The 25,593-nt window shown below is 48.1% G+C and overlaps 7 protein-coding genes across 7 annotated transcripts; 5 read left to right on the plus strand and 2 right to left on the minus strand.

Annotated features, from left to right (window-relative positions):
• Nucleotides 1-475: 475 nt before the first annotated feature.
• Nucleotides 476-667, minus strand: N7506_000115 (uncharacterized protein; the record flags this gene model as incomplete). Its single annotated transcript, XM_056949411.1, has 1 exon — nucleotides 476-667. The coding sequence occupies one exon, from the start codon at nucleotides 665-667 to the stop codon at nucleotides 476-478; it is 192 nt and encodes a 63-aa protein (XP_056815326.1).
• A 2,422-nt stretch (nucleotides 668-3,089) lies between these two features.
• On the plus strand, nucleotides 3,090-5,351 carry N7506_000116 (uncharacterized protein; the record flags this gene model as incomplete). Its single annotated transcript, XM_056949412.1, has 1 exon — nucleotides 3,090-5,351. One exon carries the CDS (start codon nucleotides 3,090-3,092, stop codon nucleotides 5,349-5,351), a length of 2,262 nt encoding a protein of 753 aa, XP_056815327.1.
• A 349-nt stretch (nucleotides 5,352-5,700) lies between these two features.
• Nucleotides 5,701-6,462, minus strand: N7506_000117 (ankyrin repeat domain-containing protein; the record flags this gene model as incomplete). Its single annotated transcript, XM_056949413.1, has 1 exon — nucleotides 5,701-6,462. The coding sequence occupies one exon, from the start codon at nucleotides 6,460-6,462 to the stop codon at nucleotides 5,701-5,703; it is 762 nt and encodes a 253-aa protein (XP_056815328.1).
• A 1,979-nt stretch (nucleotides 6,463-8,441) lies between these two features.
• On the plus strand, nucleotides 8,442-9,070 carry N7506_000118 (uncharacterized protein; the record flags this gene model as incomplete). The annotated part of the gene is made up of 2 exons (XM_056949414.1): nucleotides 8,442-8,613; nucleotides 8,667-9,070. The coding sequence occupies 2 exons, from the start codon at nucleotides 8,442-8,444 to the stop codon at nucleotides 9,068-9,070; spliced, it is 576 nt and encodes a 191-aa protein (XP_056815329.1).
• A 7,145-nt stretch (nucleotides 9,071-16,215) lies between these two features.
• On the plus strand, nucleotides 16,216-17,805 carry N7506_000119 (uncharacterized protein; the record flags this gene model as incomplete). The annotated part of the gene is made up of 1 exon (XM_056949415.1): nucleotides 16,216-17,805. The coding sequence occupies one exon, from the start codon at nucleotides 16,216-16,218 to the stop codon at nucleotides 17,803-17,805; it is 1,590 nt and encodes a 529-aa protein (XP_056815330.1).
• A 724-nt stretch (nucleotides 17,806-18,529) lies between these two features.
• N7506_000120 (uncharacterized protein) lies at nucleotides 18,530-19,968 on the plus strand (the record flags this gene model as incomplete). The annotated part of the gene is made up of 3 exons (XM_056949416.1): nucleotides 18,530-18,738; nucleotides 18,891-19,767; nucleotides 19,822-19,968. The coding sequence occupies 3 exons, from the start codon at nucleotides 18,530-18,532 to the stop codon at nucleotides 19,966-19,968; spliced, it is 1,233 nt and encodes a 410-aa protein (XP_056815331.1).
• A 4,239-nt stretch (nucleotides 19,969-24,207) lies between these two features.
• N7506_000121 (Maltose/galactoside acetyltransferase) lies at nucleotides 24,208-25,576 on the plus strand (the record flags this gene model as incomplete). The annotated part of the gene is made up of 4 exons (XM_056949417.1): nucleotides 24,208-24,936; nucleotides 24,984-25,015; nucleotides 25,086-25,171; nucleotides 25,227-25,576. 4 exons carry the CDS (start codon nucleotides 24,208-24,210, stop codon nucleotides 25,574-25,576), a joined length of 1,197 nt encoding a protein of 398 aa, XP_056815332.1.
• Between the last annotated feature and the right edge of the window lie 17 nt (nucleotides 25,577-25,593).

Genomic DNA, 25,593 nt, shown 5'->3' on the forward strand with positions numbered 1-25,593 from the left:
GCAAAAAGTCTGATGAGCTTTGGGCAGAATTCCGAGCTCAGCTCGGAAATGTTGCGGCTCCAAACGAAATCAACCACTTGGAGGCTGAGATAGCGATGCAAAGCGGACGTTGTCACACGACGCCAATTGTAGTAAACTAGTCAGAGATCTTTCCAAATCTCGGCTTTGATAAATTCACCCTCTGAGCCTAGGTGAGCTTGGAGCCCCGCCGATCTTCCCACGGTACGTCGCCATGGCTCTACAAAAGTACTAGAGCTAATTAATAACACACTGATTACCGGACTAGGTAGCTTTAGCGCGACCTTTCGATTTCGGTCAATGATTTGGGTCGGTAGAAAACCAAACCACCTTCCCCTCCCATTCTCGCGCATTCCGTGCAACAACCATCTCTCCTTCCTCGCGTAATTACGTGTCATACACTCACCTACATATACCCACCAAGTCGGCTCAAGTCGGCTCAAGCCCCCAGATTGGCTTATTCTCTCCAAATGGTGTCTCTTCCTAGGACAGCACCGCCTCCAAGAACAGCACCGCCTCCAAGAACAGCACCGCCTCCAAGAACAGCACCGCCTCCAAGAACAGCACCGCCTCCAAGAACAGCACCGCCTCCAGGAACAGCACCGCCTCCAGGAACGGCCCGCTGCCCATCCGGGGTTTCTTTGCCCATTTATTGCTGGATATGTTGCCGACCGATAGAGCTCTCGAATTACGCGCCCGACACTTGGAGAAACATATTCCAGCCTCTCCACATTTTGGGAGATGCAGGTCATCTTGTATCAGTCCGACGTCACTCTTTAACTGAGCAACCAACCGTTCATGCTTGCTGCTGGAAAGTTGCGGAATTGGTACTTGGACGCTCCAGCTTCGATCCGCAATTGCTGAATATGGTCGCAAACCATCTTTTCAACCTGAGACTTTTCGCTAAACCAACGCCCTATGACTGCGAAACGGATGGGCTGGATTATGCCCTATTTGCAGAACCGGAGGCTCTTTCAGAGATCGCCGACGAGGATATATGTCGAGACAATTTTTCCCTTGATTTTTTCCAAAAATGTTTTGCACTACTTGATCAGGGACCGGAAGTCATTACAATGGACCAAGTTGAACGAGTCGATCCTTGTCTAGCTTGTTGGATCTCTGAGTGGAACCAGTACGACCTACAAAACGACAAGAACCTGAACGTCAGATCTTGTGTTCGAAGGATAGTTAAGAATATCAAAGAATGTGACCAATCCAGGTTTCCCAAAACCTACAACTTCCGTGTCGCGTGGAACAATGTACACGAAGCGGTCAATGCCATGAAGAATTCCCCGCCGCCTGCCTTTGTCGCCAATGATCCGCAACTACGTGCAAACCCATATTACAAAAAGCAATGCATACCGGCAAAGACTTGTCGCCGATTGGAGTTTTTATTTTCAAGCTATGCATCATCAATCTGCCTGTCAGGTATTGCTTGTGACGGCAAGTTGCTGGGCTTTAAACCCCGATCCTCCAAATCATATCATGTGCGCATCAAGGACCTGAAAGGTTTAGTACTCGGTCGAAACCCCGTGGGTAACATCACAGCTATAAAGGTCAAGGATGGAGAAAATTGGAGCAAGTGGTATGGAGAGCCGCGAAGTGCCTGCAGTGATATCGAACTGGAATGGGAAAATCATAATAAGATCTTGATTTTTCACATTGATGTGGGTTCTTGAAAACTTCAATTCTTCTATTTCTGACCTTGATAGATGTCATCTCGGAGAATTTCAGATGTCGGTGCCAAATAGTGCTACCACAGATCAAGTACCTTTGGCTGGGGAGATGGCGGCCACTCAGACGGTTTGAACCTCATTCATCACCGGCCTGGGTTATAAGTATTGACGGGAGCTATGGTTTGGGAGCAAAAAGGTGTATGGGTTGGTCTAAGCAGGCTTTACACTTGGGGAATCTTCTCTGGCTATGCTCCAAGGAATTGGGCGAGAAATATAGTGGGCGAGTTCCTTGTCTTCTTGTCTTTTGTGCTCATTGTGTTGCGCCGGGGAGGGAGGGGGGGGGCGCTGTTCCCTGAAGCGAAGGAACGGACTGAAAAGGTTTACAACACCGACCAAGACTAGATGTATCGACCTGTTTTGAAGATTTCTTACTTTCAGACAAGTGAGACGAAATCCTGCGTGCCAAGCTAAAGCCTCTGACCCCACCATAAACCCCAAGTCATGTCGAAGAACGCCCTCCAGATGACCACTGGATATACTGTATGTACGTATTATGTATGAATTCACTTACCCTGACCCCTCGCAAAAAAGCGATATGGATATACATTACGTATCGACCTCTTGACACGGCGAGATACATGACGGACTGTGAATATGTGACTGAACGGTCTGAAAGAGACGAAAAGAGGATGAATTCTCAGCATCCAGAGTTCAATGCGAACTGGAAGCTCAAGCCCTTATCAGCCCTCCGTCGCCCTTCATCACTCCTGGAATTCGCCAACTCCACAATTCTACCCGATCGAACCACTCTACTTTCCAACAACAAGCCTCTTGTCGATATGTGTGGAACCTTATTATGTCATTTGTTGTATTGAAGAACGTGATCTTAGTATTCTCTAGTCTGGTGGGTCCGCGCTATCATATAAAACTGTATGGTCAGAGGGACATTTCGAATCAAGACTCCTTGCTATCTCATTCGTGCATGCGACAGGCCCGCAGCTGTTCCAACACCTCTAGTCGTGACTGATCATCTCACTACCCCCACAGTTGTTAGTGAGCCCATGCCTAAACCCAAACCCATGCCTGAACCCAAAAAATTCAACTTGCAATTCCTAAACCTATTTCTAAACCTATTAATACCGGCTCAAGGATTTTGGCTCGTGTGTTAAGCAGTCTTCCGACCTTTTGAGTGTTGGACTAGTGAGTTGCAGGAAGTGCGATCGGCATCGCGTATCGTTACCCGGAAAACGGTGAGTCGTGTTTGTTTCCGGGTGAATACTTTTGCCGGGAGCCGGGATCAGCTGACGTCTGCCAACAATGCTAAGCCGCCGACCGGGACCTAGCATGTCACAACTGTCTTAGGAACCCGGTTTTATCTATTTTATCTACAAATACATGGCCAATCCCAATCTTCCAGATTACCAAACTCTTTATTTGCAGGCGGAAGAGAGACGGAGGCAGGCAGAAGAGCGCGAGAAGCAGGCAGAAGAGCGCGAGAAGCAGGCAGAAGAGCGCGAGAAGCGGGAGGCAGAAGGGAGACGACAGGCAGAAGAGCGCGAGAAGCGGGAAGCAGAAGGGAGACGACGGGCAGAAGAGCGCACCCGACAGACCACTTTCACAGAGCTCATTCAGCACTGCCATGTCCTTCTCTCCCGATCATTGAGAGTTGATTCACCATCTCGCTCAACAACTGGAAAAATACCTCTCCCCAAAGGAAAATACTGCCCGGCTCGATTGGAACACTGGACCGACTGTCCAAAACAGCTCTCGGAAGTTTACAAGTCCGTGTGCCAACATCTTTGCCCGGAGCGGGAACCGCCGGCTCGCCTATTTTCGTCTCTAGCTGAGATAGAAGGGCTTGGCCGTCGATTTGCTCGCAGCCCATTGAGCAGCGAGCAACAACTTGAGGCCTACGAGCGATTTGGCGTTGAAGAACATGTTCATGATATTATAGCCGAGCTTTGCAAACTGCCAGCCGCTCGTGAGGAGTTCCAGCTTGGAGACGGAATCCAGTTCAGCAATCATAAGAATTTCCTGAACGAAGATGAAGCCGCGGAGGTTGAAGCAAACGAGCTTCCCAGTGCAAGTCAACCGCGGCCTGACCAGTTCTGCATCAACCGCGTCGACGGTGCCTCGACCACCATTCTGACGACTGTCGAGTACAAGCCACCTCACAAGCTGTCTTCTGCAATCATACGCATGGGACTTCGACCAATGGACCTCTGGAAGGATATGGTCCGAGCCAATAAGACATCAACCGACCAGGAAGAAAAGGTGAGACACAAGGCGGAACGACTCGTCTGCTCCGCCATTTCTCAGGAATACCATGTGATGATTGAAGAAGGACTTGAATATTCATATCTGACAAATGGGCTTACCCGCGTTCTGCTCCGCGTTCCGCTCGACCGGCCCAGCACGCTCTACTACTTTCTCTGTGATCCTCACAGCGAAATGACTCCAGAAAGTGATATGGCTTCCCTCCTATGGAGATCTTCTGTTGCGAGGGCACTGTGTCTTTGTTTGATGGCGTTTCGTTCATCTCCCCGAGGGCAAGAATGGAGAAATCGAGCGTACCCATTTCTTCACAAATGGGAAACAAGCTTCGACCGCACGCGCTCACAAATCCCAGGACAAGAGTTGCAGCAAATTCCTCACTCCGATAGCACCAACCCCGAATTTCCGAGTCCAGATACTGGCTCATCCTATTCACCGCCATCGTCATCTCCGTTACCAGCGCCCTCAGAGAGCCGTCGGATTCCTACGCGATCTCAAGCGAGCTGTGTGCCTTCGGAGGTTCGACCGCGGTCGAAGTCACCTGGATCTTCCGGCTCCGACACCAATCAAGCAGCCGGCCATAAGCGGAGGATCAGTCAGGTCACGTCTTCACCGTCCGCTCGGCGATCAGGCCGTCAGCATAGGGCAGGGCAGGGCCAAGACGATTATTCCCAGCGCCGCGCCGCGCAATTCTGCACTCAGCGGTGCTTGCTTGGCTTGCGGACCAAAAATTATTTGGATGAGCGGTGTCCAAACGTGGATCATCATCGCCGAGGCCAGGCCGATCCGACTCAGCATCCAATATCGGCCGAGGACTTGATGCTCTCATTGAAGAACCAGCTGGACGAAGACATGGACCGTTGCATATCTTTTGGTGATTGCGGCTCATACGGCGCTCCATTTAAACTGACATGCATGAAATACGGCTACACGGTTATCGGGAAAGGCACCACTGCGGGGCTGTGGAAAGAAGTTTCCCGCGAAGCAGAGGTGTATCGAGTGCTCCACCAGGCCCAAGGATCTGCTGTGCCAGTTTTCTTGGGTACCATTGACTTGGCAAAAATATATTTTCTTCATGGCGCACGAATTCGCCACATGCTCGTCATGGGTTGGGGGGGTGAGTGTACTGCGACGATGGAGCTGACGCAGCAGCTTTGCCGCGAGATTCACAAGTCGAACAAGGAGATCAAATCTCTCGGGATAATACATGACGACCTGAGGCAAGAAAATGTTCTTTGGAATGAAGAGCTCCGGCGTGCTTTGATCATCGACTTTCACCGTTCTACTCTGAGATGCCGACCGTCGAAGCCGCGACGGGGTGCCGCAAAACGACGACCGCGTCAAGTGGGGACAAGAGATGCAAAACGTCTTCGTGTGTCATGAGAGGAATGCTCTCTTTCGGCCTGTGAGCACTAACTGATAGAATGATCGAATTTTTAAAAATCAGTTGAACAACTTCAGTCGGGCAATCGAGCTCTGTTTAAATACGACTGAGTGTTCTTACAATGCTGCAATCACATAATGCAGCCGAGTCATGTTGGAAATGCGCCTACGGAATGAAAACTCACGACTGTTCCCAGTCAGAAAATTTTGGTTTGTGATAATTATGACATTTAAGAGAGCGGGCGCAGAATTTCTGCGACGCCGGTTTAGTGGTTTGGCACGGTCTTCAGCAAGCTATAGAAATGAACCTACTCATGTCACCCTATTTACAATAAAAGAGCCGTAAGCCCTAGGCAATGTCTCGCGGCAAGGTAGCAAGAAGCCAATTGAAAATGTCAAGCCGTCTGCGGATCACGGCCCGGGCTAACGGGCTGACACCTTGACGATCAGGGACGTTGGTCTGAACCCGCGGAAATTTTGCGAGAAGGCAAAGCAACTGCCAGTTGCAGGTGTTCACTGCGTGCCAGAGGGCCGAACGACCGGAATAATCAAGCGATTCGGCTCGAATGTCTTCGTGCGACAACAGTGAATCAAGTATCCGTTTGCTATTGGGCTGATCACAGCCGTGGATCTTGGCAGCCAGTAGAAGTGCAGTATCGCCGTTGCTGTCTCGAGCATTGATGTCGACATTTTTGTGCTTCAGCACAATTTTGATCGCCGTCACATCGTCGTAAATCACGGCTAGGTGGAGAAGAGTATGCCCACTCTTATCTGTGACGTTCACGTTGGTATGTGGATCGCAGAGGAGCGATTGCAAGATCTCGTGCTGTCGATATTCCATAGCCACCAAAATTGGTCGTTGGTTGCTCCAATCTGGATCGTTGACGCATGCAGCAAAGCGCTTCATCAGGTGTCGGACGACGCAGCTCTTGCCCTGTATGATGGCCAAGGTGAGCGCATTTGGGGCCCGGCGAGAGCACGACGCGAGCACACGGTCGTGCTGCATCAGCCAATCAACCACCTCCAGACTGTCTTTTTCAGTCGTAGGCGGGGGTTTGCAGCATAGGCAGTACTCAAAACTCGGAGGGAGCTCATGGTTGTACATGTCCATGCTGAATTTTTGAGCTGGTACACTTTTGACGGACATGATGCTTTGAGCAAGATGCTGGACAATTGTTGAGATGGCTGTAGATGGGGACAGCGTCAGGAACAGAAATGAGGAGACTGGTAATGGATACGATGATAGCATAGTCCCTCTTTATACCTAGATAATTCTATTTGTATATGTCAGTTTTCAGGAATATCCTCAGCATTCTCGATAATCAGGATCACATTGGCGAAGATGAAGTGACGCGCATTCCTATGGAGGGTATCTAGCTCATATTCCAAACCCGAGATGGAGGCGAGAATGAACAGGGACAGGACATGATCTCGATCAAAGAATAGCCGTCGAATACTTGCAAAGTGATGATGAGACAGGCGGTCAAGGTATACTATCCATCAGTGCAGCGTTCATGGCTATGCTGTGGAATGGAGGACGGAGGTTGTGTTCCTAATTGTTCTACGCACCGTAGCATTGAAACAAGATCGGCGCCACTATCCCAAAGAGACCTCACATGGATCTTCGAACCCTTGAATGGCCCTAGGATCTCGGTGAAACGTTCCAGGGGTGCTGTAGCTCCCAGGACTAGTGTGCAGGGTTGCTAGGCAGGATTGTCACAGATATACATGAAGTTTACGGGATATCTAGAGAAATGATCTACGGGGCCCACGCTGTCCATGTGGATCCAGGAATCCACTATTCTGCTGCTTACTCGCACGATGTCTTGTGTTTAGGGTAGACGATAGCTTTCTTCATATTGAAAGTCCATAGATGTATACGCAGAATTCTCACAAACATGCCTAGCAGCCATTATATGGATCTCAGGGTCGGATATGATGCTAGGAACGTGTAGCCTGCGAGAAGCTAAGCGGGGCTCAAAACGCGGGCAACCATTGCGGACAGCCAAAAATTCCTCCGTAAGTAATAATTTTCCCTGTGAGCGGACGGGTCTGGATTCAAGTTCAACGTGCAAAATCTAGAAAATATCTGCTCTGCGCCCACTTCGATGCGGCAATCGAGAATGACACGAACAGGATATTCATGACATTCAGTAAAGATCAGGTTGTGAGTGAAGAGGCAGCGAGTTTGATTGACCAAGGTGGACGGAAAATGGTCGCACTGTATGTATATACTCTATTGTGCTCCCTCCCTCGAAATCACAAGAAAAGCGAATAGATCCTTTGAACTACGATTGTTCATCATTCGATAATTGATGGAATACTGCTAGACTAGAAAGTCCTCGGTTTAACACTCGCCCCCACCACTCTTCCTCTAAGCCCCCTTATCAATTCAAAACTGAAGATCTTGTTCAACGCCTGCAATTGAAGACTTCTCAAGCGCCCGGAGTCTCCTTTATGATGGCGTTACTTTGAGGGCTAAGCCTTTCGAAGTTTTGGAAGAGACAAAATCAAAAACCGCAATAATTCAACTTTTTAGCCTTTTCCGGCATGAAGCCTCACAGATCAAACAGTACTGATGGAGCATGATGATACAATTGACTAGATCACAACAAGGCGCAGTAAGGGTAGTATAAGCCATGGGGCTCAAGCAGGCTGGTAAAGTGGAGCTGGGGAGATGTTGAAACATTGTTTCCCTCAATTCGAGATATTGTCATTTCAAAATTGGTTGGCCATGTATTCCAACGCCAGATACCGCGAAAATTATCGGCCATGTACAGTCAATTTTGTTGGTGCAGTCGAGCTGCCCTTTCGGCCTCAATAAACGACCTTACATGCAAATTAATCGTCTCGAGTGCACCTCAACTTTGGTCAGATGGCACCTATGCTTCGTATTTTGCCTTCTCGGCGAGCAAATCGAAGTCTCAGTGGCATCTGAACTCGACTATATAAAAGCCACGACGTTCAATATCCTTTTGCTCTGCTTCAACCAAGCGAGACAACGCCGGATCTGTGAGCTAAAAGCAAATAGCCCACACGTCAGAACAACAAAAGTATTCAAACCTCTTAGGTTGTCAAGCTAGATCTAAAATGCGTTTCTCTCTCATTGTGATTCTCGCGAGTGCGTATGCACGTGCGTCCCTTGGTGGTACTCTTGAGATCATTGATATTGACAAGAAATGCGCGATCTGGTCCAATGACAACCATGGCTGCACAGGGTCTTCCACCTTCTTCAGTCAACTTGATGGAGATTATTGTTCAAGTTAGTAAATCCCCGGTATGGGAATCAAGAAAAACATACTTACAGATTTCTAGAGTTGGACAAAGTCGCCAACAGCACCCATCCAGGCTACCCTATGCGTGGTGCGGAGGCTTGCGGCACGGAAGGCAATTCATCCGCTGCATGGGTTAAGGTTGAAGAAACCGGCGTGATCACATTCTACAATTTTCAAGGAAACAAGTCGAGATGTACATTGGACAATGGACTCAAGCATGGCAGCCGGTGCACCGCCTCAGACTTGCTACCCGCCACCGAATCATCCTCCATCAAGTCTTCCTACGCGGAATCGTCCACCTCCGAACCGTCTTCTATCAAGTTCTCCCCCACCGCGTTGTCTTCTGCCATGTCTTCTTCCGCTTTCACGACGCTGGAATCTTCGTTCTCAGCTACGAAGCCATCGACCACTTTCCAGACCGCGCCTATCTCTGATTGTTCCTGATAAAAAGCCAAAACGCGTGGCAAGGAGCTATCGCCTTCGGATGTAGAGTCCATACTCCCACATGCACTGTGGGCTCAAAATGTCGATTCTGTCTCATTGTAGAATTTCCTCTGTATTGGGTCCAGTGTGACGGGGCTGCTACAGCGCCAGGAAGAAAGTTCATCAATCTTGTAGTAGACTTATACTGGTTCACAGTTCGAAAATGGATTATTATTACATTATATTCTTCTGATTGGGAGTTTTTTAGTCTGGAAAATATATTTCCTTATTGTCAACCGAATCTGGTTCATAGCCCTGAAATCATCTCATATCGGTGATAGTGATGTTAGTGATAGCTGAGCTTAAGTACGCTTTCAAAGTGATCTAGGGGAAGTTCTGACTCACATACATGCAAATTTGTTTTACAAAAAAGTAGCCCATGAAAGTCCAAAGGTTGGCTGGTCCCAGCATTGTATCAATATTGACCACTCGTTGGACCTGAACAGACCATGCACTACGAAATGATAGTACCGTCACTCAGCACGCTGCAATGATGGAATTTTGAGGTATTGATTATATTCATCCGTTGTTGGGACAACTATACAGCCAATGGCATCGGGCGCATTGAGGGAAAGTTCGCAAAAAATCCTCAGGGCGCTTCAATGTCACAGTACGCTTGGATCATCTAACCCCCGAAAGTCTCAACTGTACCACCCCTGACAGCAGCTTTGTCATTGATTCGCCCTAGTACCATCTCGTAAGGTGAAGCAGAGGATCGTAGTATTGATCTCAGCCAAAATGATTTCCGCATATGGGAGGAACCCAAGAAACTGGGTTCTCGAACGTCCGGTTACTCAAGTCTATCAGATGCAGATGGACAATGCCGGAGTTGAAGCGTGAGATATTGATGTAATCAGTGAGCATAGGTGCATCAACGAATGCCCCGAAACAGTATAGGGCTTGCTTGAACGTTGATTCAGTATTTGAATAGACCCACGGGAGTAGAACCACTCTCCGATGCCATTGACCACAGCCAAGAAGATATAAGATGCCGTCAGTCGAGAGGTGCTCGATAAACAGCATTGTAGAGTGAGACGCTGCATAGGGCCAATGCTCCAAACACCCCAATGACCAGCATTCGTTCTTTCTTCTCTCTTGGCCAGGTTATCAAATAGGTGGCACAGACAATCCCGGCCAGTGTGATTCCCAGAATTACTGAAATGATTTTCCCACTACCAGAATTCTCTAATAGCAAGACCGATACGGACGTCCCCCATATGTGTAGAATAATTCCGATGTGGTCCAACAGGAAGAAGGAGGAAGAGAGCTGCTTCCCCGAGTCAAGTAAGTAATGGGAAAAAGCAGAAGTACCAAAACAAAAGAGGTTGGATAACAGAGAAACCAATGCTGTGATCGCATTGCTTGTTGACGAAGAGCACCGAATTATATGGAAAATAAAGAAAAGCAGAATTCCGCTGCCGCAGAAATGGATTTTTGGGTCGACAGAGCCATTGGTGTGAACGGGCTTATGTTGTAGTGCGCGTCGGGACTCTGAATCGTAACGGCTGGCTTCCATATCGGCAAATCGAATTTTCATTGAGATTTTGTGGCACTCTCGACAGGCGATGTTTTGAGATTGACGGGACAGGATCACTTTAAACAGTCGTAGCGCTTGTGCAAAAAAAGTCTTCCTTGGGTAACAGGTCTTCATTACTTGATCATCCAAAAATTTTGAGGACCTCAACTTTGACACTAATTTAGAAAAGATATAACTGTTTACCCAAAACCTGAGGTGAGCAGATACGAAACTGTGAACATATCTATGCTCGGTGCGGTATGTTGAATTATCAGGCCCATAAGATTTCATGACAGGAAGCATACATTATAGGGATGTGGTTAATGACGGTGGCGTTGGCGGGCAATGACATTGGTGTTGATGGTGTGTTGATGGTGAGGGGAGTGTTCAACTTTCGCGGACGATATGAGATGTATTAATGTACATCATCCATAGTCCGTGAACTATTCCATTTAACCCGCTAACTTGGTGGAATTGGCAAACAGTCTCCGATTCGATAAAACTAGTCAGATTAATGAGAAATATTTTTGAGATTGGCAGGTGTATCACTCGGAATTTTGAGAACACCGTCTCTTTTCCTACTAAATATCCGAGTAGTGGTTTGAGGTTTTGAGTTGATGCTTCACAGATAGTGAGGCTTGTGCAAACTGAAATCAGACATCATGCTGTGAAGAGTGAACCCAATCTTGCATCACGATCACATGGGCATTCAACGGTCGTGGGTTGCTGGCCAAATAGGCCTGAAAACTTGGGAATGAGTCTCTCACCAGGATACTTAATCAAAAGTCCCCTCGACCAACGTGTTGACCAATGCCAGAATAATTAAGAGGAGAAAGAAAAAACTGCCAACAGGTGAGAAACAAAATTATTAAGTTAGTCAATTCGTTGGTTGTACCATCTGGAGATTGTTGCGGAAGACTGGTCGAGCTCCACCACGTGATCTCATTATCTTATCTTATCACCACATGACTATAGGACTCGTCTGGATTTCCTGGGACAACCTCGAAACAAAACGAATCCCCCTGCGTTGAGCGTGGTGAACCATTATCATCACCTGTTGAGCAGAAAGCAACGCCGCAAAAATCTGATTCCTACATATCACTCAAGTTGCAATTGGATGCCTCAATGCGGTGGCAGATTACTTTGCCCGTTTTGACCATGGTCACTAGCCATGCTCACCATCTGTTTCATGAGGGTTGAAGTGCTTCAACAGGTGCCGCAATAATGGGTTGCACAATGTGGCAGACAGTGACATTCGATTGTACCGGCTGTTGGCCATAGGACGTGCCTCCCATTGATCCCACTACAATTCTCTGCCTATTTCTAGTTTCGCGCTACTTGAACGGTACTTTTCTTTGTTGCTCGCAACCAACTGATGTTGCCTCCCCTAAAACTTCTGCTACCTGTCGGTGCAGACGCTATGAACATACTCCCAAATCCAGGGTATAAGTTGTTTTCCTTGACGGAGAATCGAAAGTGGAGACTTTGTTGGAAATCTCAGAATATAAACCCGAGTCCAGTTTCCAGAACAATGAAGTGAGTTATTTCAGCTACCATGGCTCACGAGCTAGATTCTCGTGATCGCCACCCCCTCGCCAGATTGCAACGCTGCTATCACACTGTTGAGACCCTAGATACAAATAGCACCCAACGGACCAATCAAACACCTCGCGTGACTTTAGACAGACGCAGGTACGGTTCCGCGATGCAGATCCCGGCGACGACCCACGGGACAGTAGATCATGGAGGTTCTCAATGTGGCCCGGAGAAATTCGAAGGATTTGCAAGGGTCCAGAAACGATCCACAACCTAGTCTTGACGGGCCGTTAGAGTACAGATGGAACAGGTCTTTGTTGCTTGGGAAGTCGGTTGGGGCAGATGAGGTATTTGGAATATCACAGACTTTTTGCAGCGAGATCCGATCCGTGGTTTAGTTGCCCTCACAAGAGAGTGATTGGTCCTCCGTCGAGGGGGAAGCTGCTGCTTTCTCTATCTGGTTTATAGAACGATCTAGAAGTTATGTTTCCTGTCCTGCGTAAACCTTCCCGTAGAAAGTATACTCTCTTTGAGCCCGACCCATCCTCTCCATCTGTGAAATTCGATCGCCAGTCTGAGATCTCTAGTAGATAGCTTGTAGAAACTATGGTAAATATGTAAGGACAAGATGATAGATCCAAACAAAGTCTCCAGTTTGTGCACTAGCGATTGGCTTCCGGGTATGGATCGACGTTGTGGGCCGGCCCTCCTGCGGCCCCTAACTTTTTCTCAATCACCCCACGCATCTTGATCATGACTGTATCGACGAAGAATCTTTCTAATACCATGTTGGTCTTTTCCAATTTCCCTTCCCTCATTCGAACGGGATGCTGGCGATTTTGCCCTAATACTCATTTCTTTTGGGCTGTAGGGCTTAATCACTAGAAAGCAAGTGTGGCAGAAGCCTGGGCCTGAATCCTTCATGCCGACCGCATTCTCTCACCGAGCAGGGGATTCCATGGGTCGTCCAAACTGAGTATTCGGAATTACCTGCGGTTCCACTAATGATCGACGGTTGTGCTCGTGATTCCACGGTCCATGTCGAATCTACTTCCTCGTGACTCAGACGTGGGTCGGAAACAAATCGTACACTTCACTCTGAACACTATCTGTTTTCGACCATCGATCCAATCAAATCCAAGCAGGCGTATTACCTTGAGCCAACAAGCATCTAGATATTTTCCAATTTCAGAACCCGCTTGCTACTATCTCCTGTATCCCTATGGGACCACTGATAGTATCGTGAATCTTTATACGCTGTCCGCAGTATTTTGCAGGCCGCATCTCAGTTCGATGAAATTCTCCTGGTTTTGCATGACAAGAATGAAATGGGATTGATGGACCTGTTCCAATGGCACCACTATCATGCTCGAATTCTTACCTTTGACTTTGAACTTCCCCTTTACTGTTGGCATTACAAAGGGCGCTTTCTTTTTTCCGTACGGAATACATGGAATGATAGGCAACCTCGATTGTATTTCTCACGCTGAGACTTCATTGCTATCGCAGCCTTTATCATAGTAATATGTACTAGGACTAGTATATCAAAATAGCTGGCCGCTGTTCCTTCGACATCGCAATGTAGCGCTGCAGCCGATAAAATACTGCTAAATTGTACGCTCCTTTCGCCGGTATCTCAGCTCCCTGGCGGCACAGACGCGATGCACATAGTCCCACCTCCAGGATGACGACCGTATTCTTTTAGGCCGGTACGGAAGCGATGCTGGCGTCACGCGGTCTATGCTGGACCCGAACAGATCATAATGATTTCTTCTCTGGGCCACAAATTCAAATATACTTGATCCGCTATCCCTTGTGCCGCCGATGGGATTCCAATGGTCGATCCGTATTCAAGCGCAGAATTTCTCACCTCCTAACGGATCATTTCACACCTACGTATTGCTAGACACACGTCAACAACACGTCGTATTTCGACATCACGAGATTTAAACCAATGAGTAGATATCATCTGAATTCAACTTGCAGGAACCATTCCACTTCCAAATTGTACATTGCTTCAATCCGATGGAGAACTTTCTGGGTGTGTTTCGGTAGCAACATGAATCGGTCTTTCAGACTTTCGAGGTGCAGTTTTGGCAAAGAAGCTTGGTGTTTGACATTTCGTCTTGACTGCGCTCGAGGGCGCTCTGACTTTGGGAGTCTATCTTCCAGGAACTTCAGTAGACGGCGAAGCTTCTCCACGCTCGAAAGTCCACCGATACAGAGAGAGAATTCAATGGCGACGCGGGTCATGCGCAGGAGAGATTCACGATCCTGTGAAAGACGGTGGACAGCAGCGTGGCGGATGCCGGAAACCAATCTTTGCCACTTTTGTATGGTTGTAGCTGCTTGACGACAAGAGCTACACCGTATCTTGTCCCGATGTTCCACCAAGAATCTGAAAAGCCTGTTTAGCTCCAGTTCCTCCGGGCATGTCCACCCAACCATGAGAGACTCCTCCAAGAGCCATTTGTGAACGAATTGAAATGCATCGAATTCGAGATGTCGCTGTATGGCTTGGAGAATAAGATTCTGTGCGCGGAAAGGGATGCTTGTCATTGGAACTCCGAGAAGTGAGTATAGACCGTGTAGGACTGTTGTTCGAGCCCGTAGATTAGTCGGCGCGCTCCTAAATTTGTAGCTTGAACTTACTGAAGATGGTATCGATCTTCCCCGGTAACTTTCAATCAATTGTTTTACTAATCTGAGGGCAGGGCGTTAGTAACAACTGTTAAATTGTGACGACTGATCATGAGTTCTTACCGCTTATTCACAGGCTGAGATAGCCAAGAAGATCTGGCTGAAGTGCCTCCGCCCAAATGCCGGCTTACTGTGAGAGAAACAGTGCTAATCTCGGGCTGGCCTTGTTTGTTGGTCGCTGTATCATTCTGATTCCACTCCATAGAGGCACTTGGATGCGGTCGCACTTCACAAGATTCGCGGCGCGGAAAATTCATGGCTGTCAAAGCTTGGTATTCCGGGACTTTTTTCACCTGTAAATGGAATTTTCCTTGTCGCTGGCGCCGACTTTGGTGCCTTGAACGTGCCATCCTGGAAAAATTGACAAGGCGATGGATCTCTTGGTGGGGAGAGCAACCGGAATACTAATCAGACTGGCGTTTGACAAATAAGTTTTCGTGTGCCTGAGCGAAGTAAGGTTTGTAAATTAAGGGATCCATGGAAAAGTTGTCTGCATGCGACCAGGGTACCAGCAGAGTGTAATAGTAGCGTTGCAATCTCGCGAGGTGGGTGGCGATCGACGAGGAACCAGATCCTGGCCTTTGGTAGCTCAACGGACTCACATGGTTTTCCTGAGAACTGGGCTCAGGCTCCTCTTGTTGGCTTTGCAACAGATTCAAGCTTTCAGTCTACATTACGCCCAAAAAGGAAGATCATATTTTGGAATTTGAGGTTGTTTTCATCATTTCTGTACCGCCAGGTAACAGAAATTCCATGGATGGCAACATTGGTTGGCTGCAATTGAGCGTAGGAAGTAACTTTCACTCGTAATCTGCGCTGCTATAGCATGTGGATAGTTGATTCTAGCGGTGATCTGGAAAACAAGCCAACCACAGTTACGATCGAGAGTGAATGTCGGCCTTCAAATCTCCCAAACGCTGTTCGAGAAAAGGATCGATTTTGCCCGCAAATACCCAAAGACATCCAAATAATTTGGTTGCATATCGGCGTTGTATAAAACAAAGGTGCTGACTAGGCTTATGAAAGTAATTTCTGATAAGAGATCAAGTCCCGACTTTCCTAGGAAGAAAGGGTCTACTGGAAGTGTTCAATTGGGATAACGGTTATTACGGTCACCTTTTCAACACCTCAACACCACCTGATCGGACCAGGCGGCATCAACCTAATTGCCCTTTTCACATATATAATAAGCATCGACTAAATTCTCATCTGCCTTTTATTCTGCTTAAGTTTTCCTATCGCCTGATACACAATGACCAATCGCTTTTGGTCCGCTTAGTTCAAGCAAGATTTGAAAAATATCTTCGCTCATTATATTGAGTGATAGCCTAGACATTCGTCCAAGCTTCTCGTGATGTCTCTTCTCTCTCTACCACCGGAACTGGCTTTTCTCATTTCAAGCCATTTGAATTCGCCAAAAGACCTTCTCAGCTTCCTCCGGACTAGCCAAAAATTCTACCATCTCCTGACCAACGAGCTCTACCAAAATAATATCCGCTCTGGTGGTGGATCAGCCCTTTTGTGGTACGCCAGTCGCGGAGACGAACTGGGAGTGCGGAATATGCTACGTGCAGGTGCGAATGTTAATCTTCGATCACCGAATCGAGCACAGTCGACAGCTCTTCTGGAGGCTGTCAATAACAAGCATATCGGCGTTGTACAAATCCTGCTAGAGAATGGGGCTTTGCCAGATGTGGCCGATGCCCGATCTAGAAGACCCTTGGTTTTGGCGACAAAGGGTCCTAGCGACGTGGCGATCACCAAGTTGCTCTTGGAACACGGTGCCATGGTCGATCCCGTTGTGTTTGATAAGCATGCTCCATTACTGGAGGCTGTCCGGTCAAATCAGGAGTCCAAAGTGGTATTGCTTTTGAAGCATGGGGCTGATATACACATCTTGGACCGTCGAACTGGAATGACCCTCGTGCACATCGCTGCTTCTAAGAACGCCACCCCCGAAATTATAAAGATTCTCATAGCCTCTGGTATTCAAATGGAGTCCCAAGACAACATGGGTAGAACGCCACTTCAAATAGCAGCTGGCCATTCATGCACACGTGCTGTACGCCTGCTATTGCACCTAGGCGCCAACCCGAACTTCAAAAACATGCATCAGTATTGGAAAGGGTGGAGCGCTCTTTTCTACGTTGCAACAAATCTCAGCATTCCCGGAAATGGCAGGAAAAGTATTATTCGAGCACTGGTCGTACATGGGGCTGAGCTCGATACCAGAAATCATGCCCAAAAGACGCCTCTACTCCATGCCGTCTCTCAGAGCGCCATAAAACAATCGCAAGCTCTTGTGGAATGTGGTGCCAGTATTATGGCTAGAGATGCCCACGGAGAGACTGCCCTCCATTTAGCTGCTTCGTCATCGAGTTGGTGTTCCGGTATGTTGGGCTGGCTTGTCGATACCGGCGCGGATGTAAATTGGTCCGGCGGCAAGCATGGTGAAACTCCAATTTTCAATGCTATTAGGAATTTTTATACCCGACAAGGCATGGAATGTATTCGAAACCTTCTGTCGCTTGGAGCCGATGTTCACTCTCGAAACATGGATGGGCTGACGCCTCTGTCCCTGGCTGTGCACATGGGATCTATTGAGTCAACAAAGGTTCTATTGGAACATGGAAGCTGTGCAAATTCCAGAGACAAGAATGGCCAATCACCTCTGCATTATGCTGCTGAAGCAAGGAATGCCCACAAGATTGTCGAACTTCTCATTCAATACGGGGCCAATGTGAACTCTCGGGATATGCTTGGATTTACGCCACTGCATAGGATTGTCGCGAAAGAAGAGACGTGGACAGCAGCGGGCGAATTGTTAAAGGCCGGGGCTGACCGATACGCCATAGCAGATGATGGAACGTTCCCTCATGAGATGGTTCCTGATGGCCCTTGGGCGGAAACGAAACGCTCCCTGATCCGTTTTTATACGCCGTGACTGGTGTCACCACGCTCAGTCATCTTTGATATAGTTCCTAAGTTCTGTTCGTATAACCATTGCAGATTGTTTCTGGAGATATAGGTAGGATATTGCAAAGACTATAACTGTATTGTATTGTATGTCTTATCTTGAAGAGGCCCATCCCTTCAGCTTTGTTATGGTTCGTCAACTTGAAAAAATCGAGCTGACAAGCTTCTAATCATATGCCTCAAGGGTTTTCCGGTCGATGATGATCCCAATCCACCGCTGGATCTCGTTCACGAACTATTGCTCAAACAACAGGCAGGTTTTTAAGGTCCAACGGATTGTATACCTCATCTTTGGACACGCTGACCTCAACATTCGGCCTGAACTCAATTCAACAGTAAGCACGCTAATATCAACGCGGAGCTATTCAACGTTGAATGTCGAGTTCACCGGATATGACCAAGTCAATCAGCCATAAAGATTTTCCACATCACTGCATGGTCGTTCGTCAAGGACTGGTGAGTCGTGAATGCAAAAGCCAGATTAGTTTCATATATACCCTACATCGGGATTAATCTTTTTCTCGTCAAATCATCAATGAGGATACCACCATCTTTGTTCACCACGGTAAACGGTCTCAGGGAGAATGTCTCGGAAAAAAAATTCAAGGGCCCCTATAAAAAGCAGGCGCACGACCCAGAGACAAAAACTCATTACTGCACTCTGGTGCAGTGCTCCAAATGCGTACCCAACAATGAGCAATCAAACAGATAAGGATCGCATGGATCAAAATAGTTCCACGAGCACGAGTGACGAAGCGAATCTGCAGTTAGATCGTGAATTACGGCAGAGCGGAGAAGTTTTGACTGAGCCTTCACAGCATACTATCCCAGTTGGGATTTCACCTGCCTACGTGAAAGGTTGGAACACTGCAGATGCATTTCGGGAGCTGTATCAAAATTGGTACGTGACATCTATTTCTTCGGATAATTGCTGAGACAGAATAGGAAAGATGCTATTCTGGAAAGATTTCAATTAAATCGACTGGATTTCAAGCTATTTTTTGAAGACAAAAAAGACCATTTCTCCATCACAGTTCCAGCTACCTCGAATAGCAACGGCAATCGGCGAGCTCTGGGGTTCATCAAGTACGAGAAAATGACCGGCCGAGTCATCTTGGCCAACTCCTGCATGCAACTTCCCCTCGAGTCTCTCGTAATGGGGTTCACATCCAAGGATGACGACGAACAGCTGGCAGGGTCCCATGGCGAGGGGCTCAAGCTGGCTGCGTTAATAATGAGTCGAGACGGATACAAAGTGAGCTTGGCTGCAAGCCACCGTAAGTGGAATTTTGGTCTTCATGGGAAATACCAGTCTCTCCGTTGTATCATCACTCCTTCCCGAAAGATTAGTCCTGCCATTCAACGTGAGCCAGCTGATGATATGGCAAAGCTGCGCTTCCATATCGAAAGAGACATCACGGTGGTGATTGGGGCTGGACGTGCCAGTCATAGTCGACCGATATCACCCGAAACGTTCTTCGAGTGGCTGCAGGTCACTCTCGATATCCGCAGGCTCTCCCATCCCTCCTCCGTTGTAGAGACACCTCAAGGAGACTTGCTTCTCGATTCGCAGTTTCACGTAAAGCTCTTCCTGCATGGGGTCCTGCTACCAATGTCTACTTCAAGGGCCAAGCAATTCAAGTTTGGTTACAACTTTGCTCTGGGCAAGTTCAGCCGTGATCGTCAAGGACTGATCGCCACGGATGGGGTGGCAGACAACGTGCGGCAAATATGGCAGTGTGCCGTGCACATGCACGAACCAACTCTACTTCCGATTTATGTCAATCTCCTCCAGAACTTTCCCCAGGTGGGCGACATTGAACAAGCCGATAGACTTCTGGAGCCGTCTACCAAAGCCCGTATCTGGAAATACTTGCTTAGGGTGACTGGAAGACAGGAATTCTTTTATAGCGAGACAACAAGCGTCGAGGTCAGTTCACAGTGAAATCTTCAAGTTGAGTATGCACATACTAACCTCGAACAGAGTGTGGGCATGATACGAGAAACCACCGGGAAGAGGCCAACGAGACTTCCCAAGACCCTCTGGAATCTGCTACGCTCAGTTTCACCGATCCGGACTGTCGAGGAAGAGCAGGCAGAGCTTTCCAAGAATGCTGAGATCTGTGCTTAGCCCGAGTCTGCCTTTGTAAAACAATAAGATGGGCTTTAAAAGCCTGCCAGAAACTTTCAAAGGCGGCGAGAAATATTCTACTACTATATGCCAAAGGACTGGCAAGGAGGCTTGATGTGACTGGCAGTCAAGCCGACGCGATTTAAAAGGGACTTCTTGCTTGATTCTTAGCCCCGAACCCGGAAAATACAGTTTGGCCATTTGAAGTCTAGCGTGTACTCAGACGCTATCAAAGCTGTGTATAAAGCCCCCACGGGTAAAGCGTATGTATGGGAAAGAGCAATCATGGATGAAGCCCAACTTCCCGAGGCGGAGTACTCGGCCTTCCCTCTAGTACTTTCAGGATGCAACTGGTTGCGGACTCTTCGAGAAAAAAGTAGAGGCTTTGAACGCGGTTGGTGGGAAAAGGGCACTAAGGGATAGTCACGCGCTCCTTGTAGCACATGGCCCTGGGGTTCTTGGCGTCAATCATGCTCATGCTTGTTGCCTCTTTCATGGTTGATAGACGTGCCATGAGCGAAGGGGGCAGAGCAAACGGCTGCTGATCCCAAGTAAACGTCATTGGAAATCGGGGTTTTTAGTCTAGGCATTGTTACTTTTCGGAAGCAATATAGATTTATGATTGGCCGCATTGTATTCTAATACTTTGACGATCTGGACCTGGTAAGAAAGACAACGAGTGTGTCTAGGTGTAATCTGTTTGAAAATACCTCTTTACGAGATCCGATTACTCAAAAGGTGTGTTTTCGCTCGATGTGTCTTGATTAGCCTGCGTAATACTGGCTCTGTCGTCCTCTAAGTGATCTGAAGAAGCAAGGCTACAGTTTGTGGGCAGCGGGATGGCCTGGAACACCCGGAAGGATTCTCCCGAAACCGAACTTGATCAATAGTGGAGCAGAGTGGTAAAGATCGTTACGGAGGCTAAGGGTGAAATAATTTTGGGGAAGTCGGAAGGTGGACCCCCGCTCTGCTAAAGCCGATTTGGAAATAGCCAAATAAGCAGTGATCAGCCAAGTACGAAATTCCAAGGTGATGGATTGATAAACTTCTCCCTCACGGTTTACGACATGCGGCCATCTCTTGATGGCGCTGCGTGGCAGACTAAGCCCACTAAAACCTATACACAGCTAGCTTCCCTTTTCACAGACTCACTTTCTCCGTAACTAGTATCCCGCTGGTGGCTCAATTCAGAATTGTGGCCCCCGGTAGACCAGGGTTTGTTTGCCTTCCGAATGAGATCCACCCGGCTCGGGATAACTCCATGGTTATTCGCCGGATCTTCCATCTCAACAATATGCGGGCAAGGACTGCTGAAGGAGCCACCGATGATGTCTTCAACTCGACTGCCGAGTAGAGATACGTCCAGACACCTCACGATACCATTTCCTTCATCGAGAGCTGTAGAGTATGAGCCCACCGAACCAAGAATAAGCCCAGTTGTGGCACGCAAATCGGGAATCTTTTGTAATTGATCAGGCTTTGGACCAATAGGTGAGTCCAAATGGGAATGACACTAAACATGAACCGACAGCGGAGCTTCGACGGCATCAGGGGTTTGTTCCATGTTTTGATGGTCACGAAGTCCTATCTTTGGGCTCAAATGGTCCAGCATACACGATGGCGCTTATTAAAGAGACGCGCACGCCAATTTCTGTGGTGAACGAAAGGAAATATTGCTCGCCCCCCCCGAATTAGTGCTATTATATACCAGGATTATCATACCTATCAGTAGGTTTATGTCTTTACCCGACCCCACTTGTTGCTGAGCTAGCTATTCACATGTGTCTTTCGGCCAAGCAAAGAGTTTTTGGACCGCGCACTGGTCACCAAAAGTTTATTCAATCGTTTGGCGTTTTTCTGTTTCTATTTTATTTTACATCCAGACCAAAGCTAATCACATGTGAAATCTATCACTTGCAGCGCCGTTGGTGATGGGTTCGATTAGCGTGCAAGAAGATTGGTTAGCTTTCCTGCTAATGCAAGCACATTGAGACTAATACTTGATGCGAGACTTCCCGCTCGGGGAATGTGATGCGGTTCTCGGCAACGAAAGTATTCGCAAATCTTGCGCCAGAGGGTGCACAAAACTTTGGTTTGATGCCATAGCGACGATTAAGAAGATATCTCGCCTCACTCACTGCCTTTGATTAGAAGATTTGTTCATTCCTGTTCGATATTGGGGCTTGACTCGCTCCGCAAAAAGAGCCAAGCCCTGGCGCACAAAGACCCGTTGCCGATCGACAAGCCATTGATCTGGACGGACCCACACATTTGATATTTTCCCGTCTCATCTTTTTGTGTATTCCAGGTGACTTAGCCTACTAGTCCCATGCAAGAAGCTTCAGGTGAAGGTTTACCAACCGGACGATTATTTTATGTATTCATATTGATCTGCGTCGGGCACGGTCCGCGCGCGGTGGGCCCTAATGTTTACCCCTGAGATTAGGTCCTCCCCCTCCGTCGTGCCCCATCGCACTTATTGGGCGAGGATATGATGATGGCAATACGCGCAAATCGCAAAGTATTGCTGAGTAATCCGAATACCTGAATGACCAAATAAGTATTCCTGTGGGCAGACCAAGAATGTGAGGCATTTTGAGGAGACTTTGAACGAGCATGAGGCCTGGTGAGGAAGGCAGCTCCTGATTCACCAATCTCCAGAGTTTGACAAACCATACATGGTTCCAAAGTGGGTCTTGGGGCCAACAAGGAGAGGGCGATAGGAAAGGAGATGGCCTAGTTAATACTCGCCAGTCTTGGGCGCTGTTGGTGATCAAAATGGTCGGGATCTGCCGGAGCACGATCATACTTAGACTCGGTACCAAAATTTTTCAGAAATCGTAGAAACTTAGCCAATCGGAATTGAGAGGCTCTTACAACATGCGGCCCGACATCCAATGTCCATATAACCTGTTGGAGAATCTTCCTGGCTTCTCACTAGCGAATCTGCCGTTTATAAATTCGGGCGGTCAAGTCACCTGCAAGATAAACCCGGGGCCTTTTTTCATGTTCCCTCTAGCAGTGTCCGCCAGGTTTGACCTCGAACGCGGAGACATACCAAGAAAAGCTCGAAGGACTGGGCTCCAATCATGAAACCTTATGAAGCGCAGATTCGCTCTCGATATTTTGACTGTTCACGGCAAATATTACTGTCAGTTCTCGAGCAGTCAAAGTCATTCCAATCTTATTTGCAAGGCGAGAAAAGCCTTTCGCAACATTTTCATGTTCCTCTCATGTGCGATACTCTGGCGGAGAATGTCATGCTATTATTCAGTGAACTCCGCCCGCGTGTTCTGGAAGTCGATCATGAGGCGTGCGATAAATACATTGATTGGGTGGACGTTCTCCACGACAAGATGTACGAGTCGGAACGTCAGGATGATGGCAAGTATCATTGCAGACTTCAAAATTGCGGATCATGGATTGAGATATCCGAATTTGACTACAACTTGATACTGTCAGGCCTTCCTCAACAGCTTGTTCACCCATTTTCCCACACGAGTGATGTGCTGGCGGAAATAGAAACTCTGAGGCTGGCGACCGCAGAGATATCTTCATGGAACAAGATTGCCTTGGAATGTGGGTATGCCTTCGACCGTCGTGGATCTTTTTACGGCCACTGATATTTCTTGGATTGTAGTCATCAAGACGAATGATGATATACTTGATAAATTGAGCGACAGGCTAGAATCCCTCGGGAAAGTCAGCAAGGCATCGTGTCTTTCTAAAGTCCCTCAACCGATCTCCACATGCAATTCTACCTTGAGCAATTCTCTCACACCATGGCCAAATTCCGGTACAGCCCTAGAAGGAGGTAGATGTGAAGGAGTCGGAAAGCAGAGGCGTGAGTTCGAATTAGCAAAGACAATATTTGTGGGAGGCGCGACTGACAATAACGTGTAGCATTTTTACATAACTATCCAGGGATGACTGAGGGAATAGACCGATTACCTGGATCGTTTAAGACGCGAGGTCATATGCCTGAGACACAGGCTGAGGCGCAATTTCAGCATGACTCTACTCGCAATCGAGACGTGGTTGAGCTTTGGTCCACATTGCGGCGAAAAGAGCGAAAAGGCGCGGGGTATCTTCGCAGAAGGAAAAAAAAAAGCATATAGTTGGAATCGTTTGGCATTAAAGCCCGCAGCAATTCCAGTCATCCCTGTCATTCCGACAATCTCTGATTACCATCAGTTGTCAAGAGCGCCAGGTTCAATCTCTAGATCCCGAGACCCCATAATGCTGGGAACGAGGAGCGATGAGGCCGGAACCACCGCAAGCTCACAATCGGAGCATTCTCGGCGACTCCCCGTATCAAATCATCCAGAGAATATGTCAGAAAAGGCATTGTTGGATGAGAATTCGATCTTGGGCGATTCCCGAAAAGAAGCACTTACGCATAGCCACGATGTTCTCAATGTCCAGGGGTGTGACTCCGAGAAGGCCGCGAGGAGCGGAGGGTCTTCAGTAAATGAATACCGGTCATCCCAGCTTGATTCTGTTGATCAGGGGGACGCAAACGGACCATACCAAGAGGGCCAGCATATACGGGGACGAGAAGAGTCTGCCACCTTTCAGTTAGAAAAGATGCGGCATCGGCCCCGCTCGGAGGGCAGAACCCTGCTTGCCCCCAGCGAACCTGCATCAAAACCAGTGTCGAAAATCAATTCAAAAAAAACCCTTGCTGCCACAGTCGAATACCGATCCGACAGAATTGGAATTCTTCAAGCACCAACGTCACATGTCCACCGGCCTGACCACGATACCCAGCTGACCAGCCAGACACAACGGGCCCAGCAGATTGATGATTCCAATCCACAAGTGACGGATGCGCTGGAACGAGAGGCGCAAAAGCAAGAACCACAGACCTTACATGGCAATGCCCCTGATTTCGTATCTGCATCTTTCCCATCTCATGCCTCCAAGCAACCCGAGGCTGCAGGTCAAGTAGCGCAGAAGAGAAAGCGTGTATTTAGCCACAGATCTAAGACTGGCTGCATGACTTGTCGCCGCAGGAAAAAGAAGTGCGACGAGCAGCATCCTGCATGTAAGTCTAGCTATCTGTCTTTTGTGTTGACGGCAATTCCCGAATGGCAGTGCACTAACGCGTGCTCCAGGCAACAATTGCATTCGTGGCGGCTTTCTATGCGAGGGATACACGTCGCGAAGTATATGCCAGAGGCCCTCCAGCCCAAGAACGTTGGTACATTTGCAATCACCCGAAGTCAGCCTAGGCAACAATGGCCTGCGTTCATCAGAAAACTTCCATCGCTGTGACCGACATTCCGAAATGGCTAAGGTCGTCGAAACGCGAAACATGGAGCCGGGCATAGTTGAAGGCACTGAGTGGCCAGCCCAGCAATACAGCACCAGCGGGACTAGCACGGGCCTCGGCAGTACATCTCAGAAACGGCCCAACGATACAGCGTGTACCCTTAAACACTTTGCGGATCCAGATCATTGGAAGCCTCCACCCATCCATAACCCCTCGCGCGTGGGGCGTCCTGGATCAAATCATCAAGTAATTCCATCAATTCGCCGACTGTTCCATGAAACACATTCGGATCCAAAGTTGCCTCTGTTTCGGAGTTTGGCCGAGCAATATTAACTGTTCAAAGGTCAAGC

This window comes from Penicillium brevicompactum (assembly GCF_028827555.1).
Source record: "Penicillium brevicompactum strain IBT 35665 chromosome Unknown utg000001l_segment0_segment0, whole genome shotgun sequence".
Lineage (NCBI taxonomy): Eukaryota > Fungi > Ascomycota > Eurotiomycetes > Eurotiales > Aspergillaceae > Penicillium > Penicillium brevicompactum.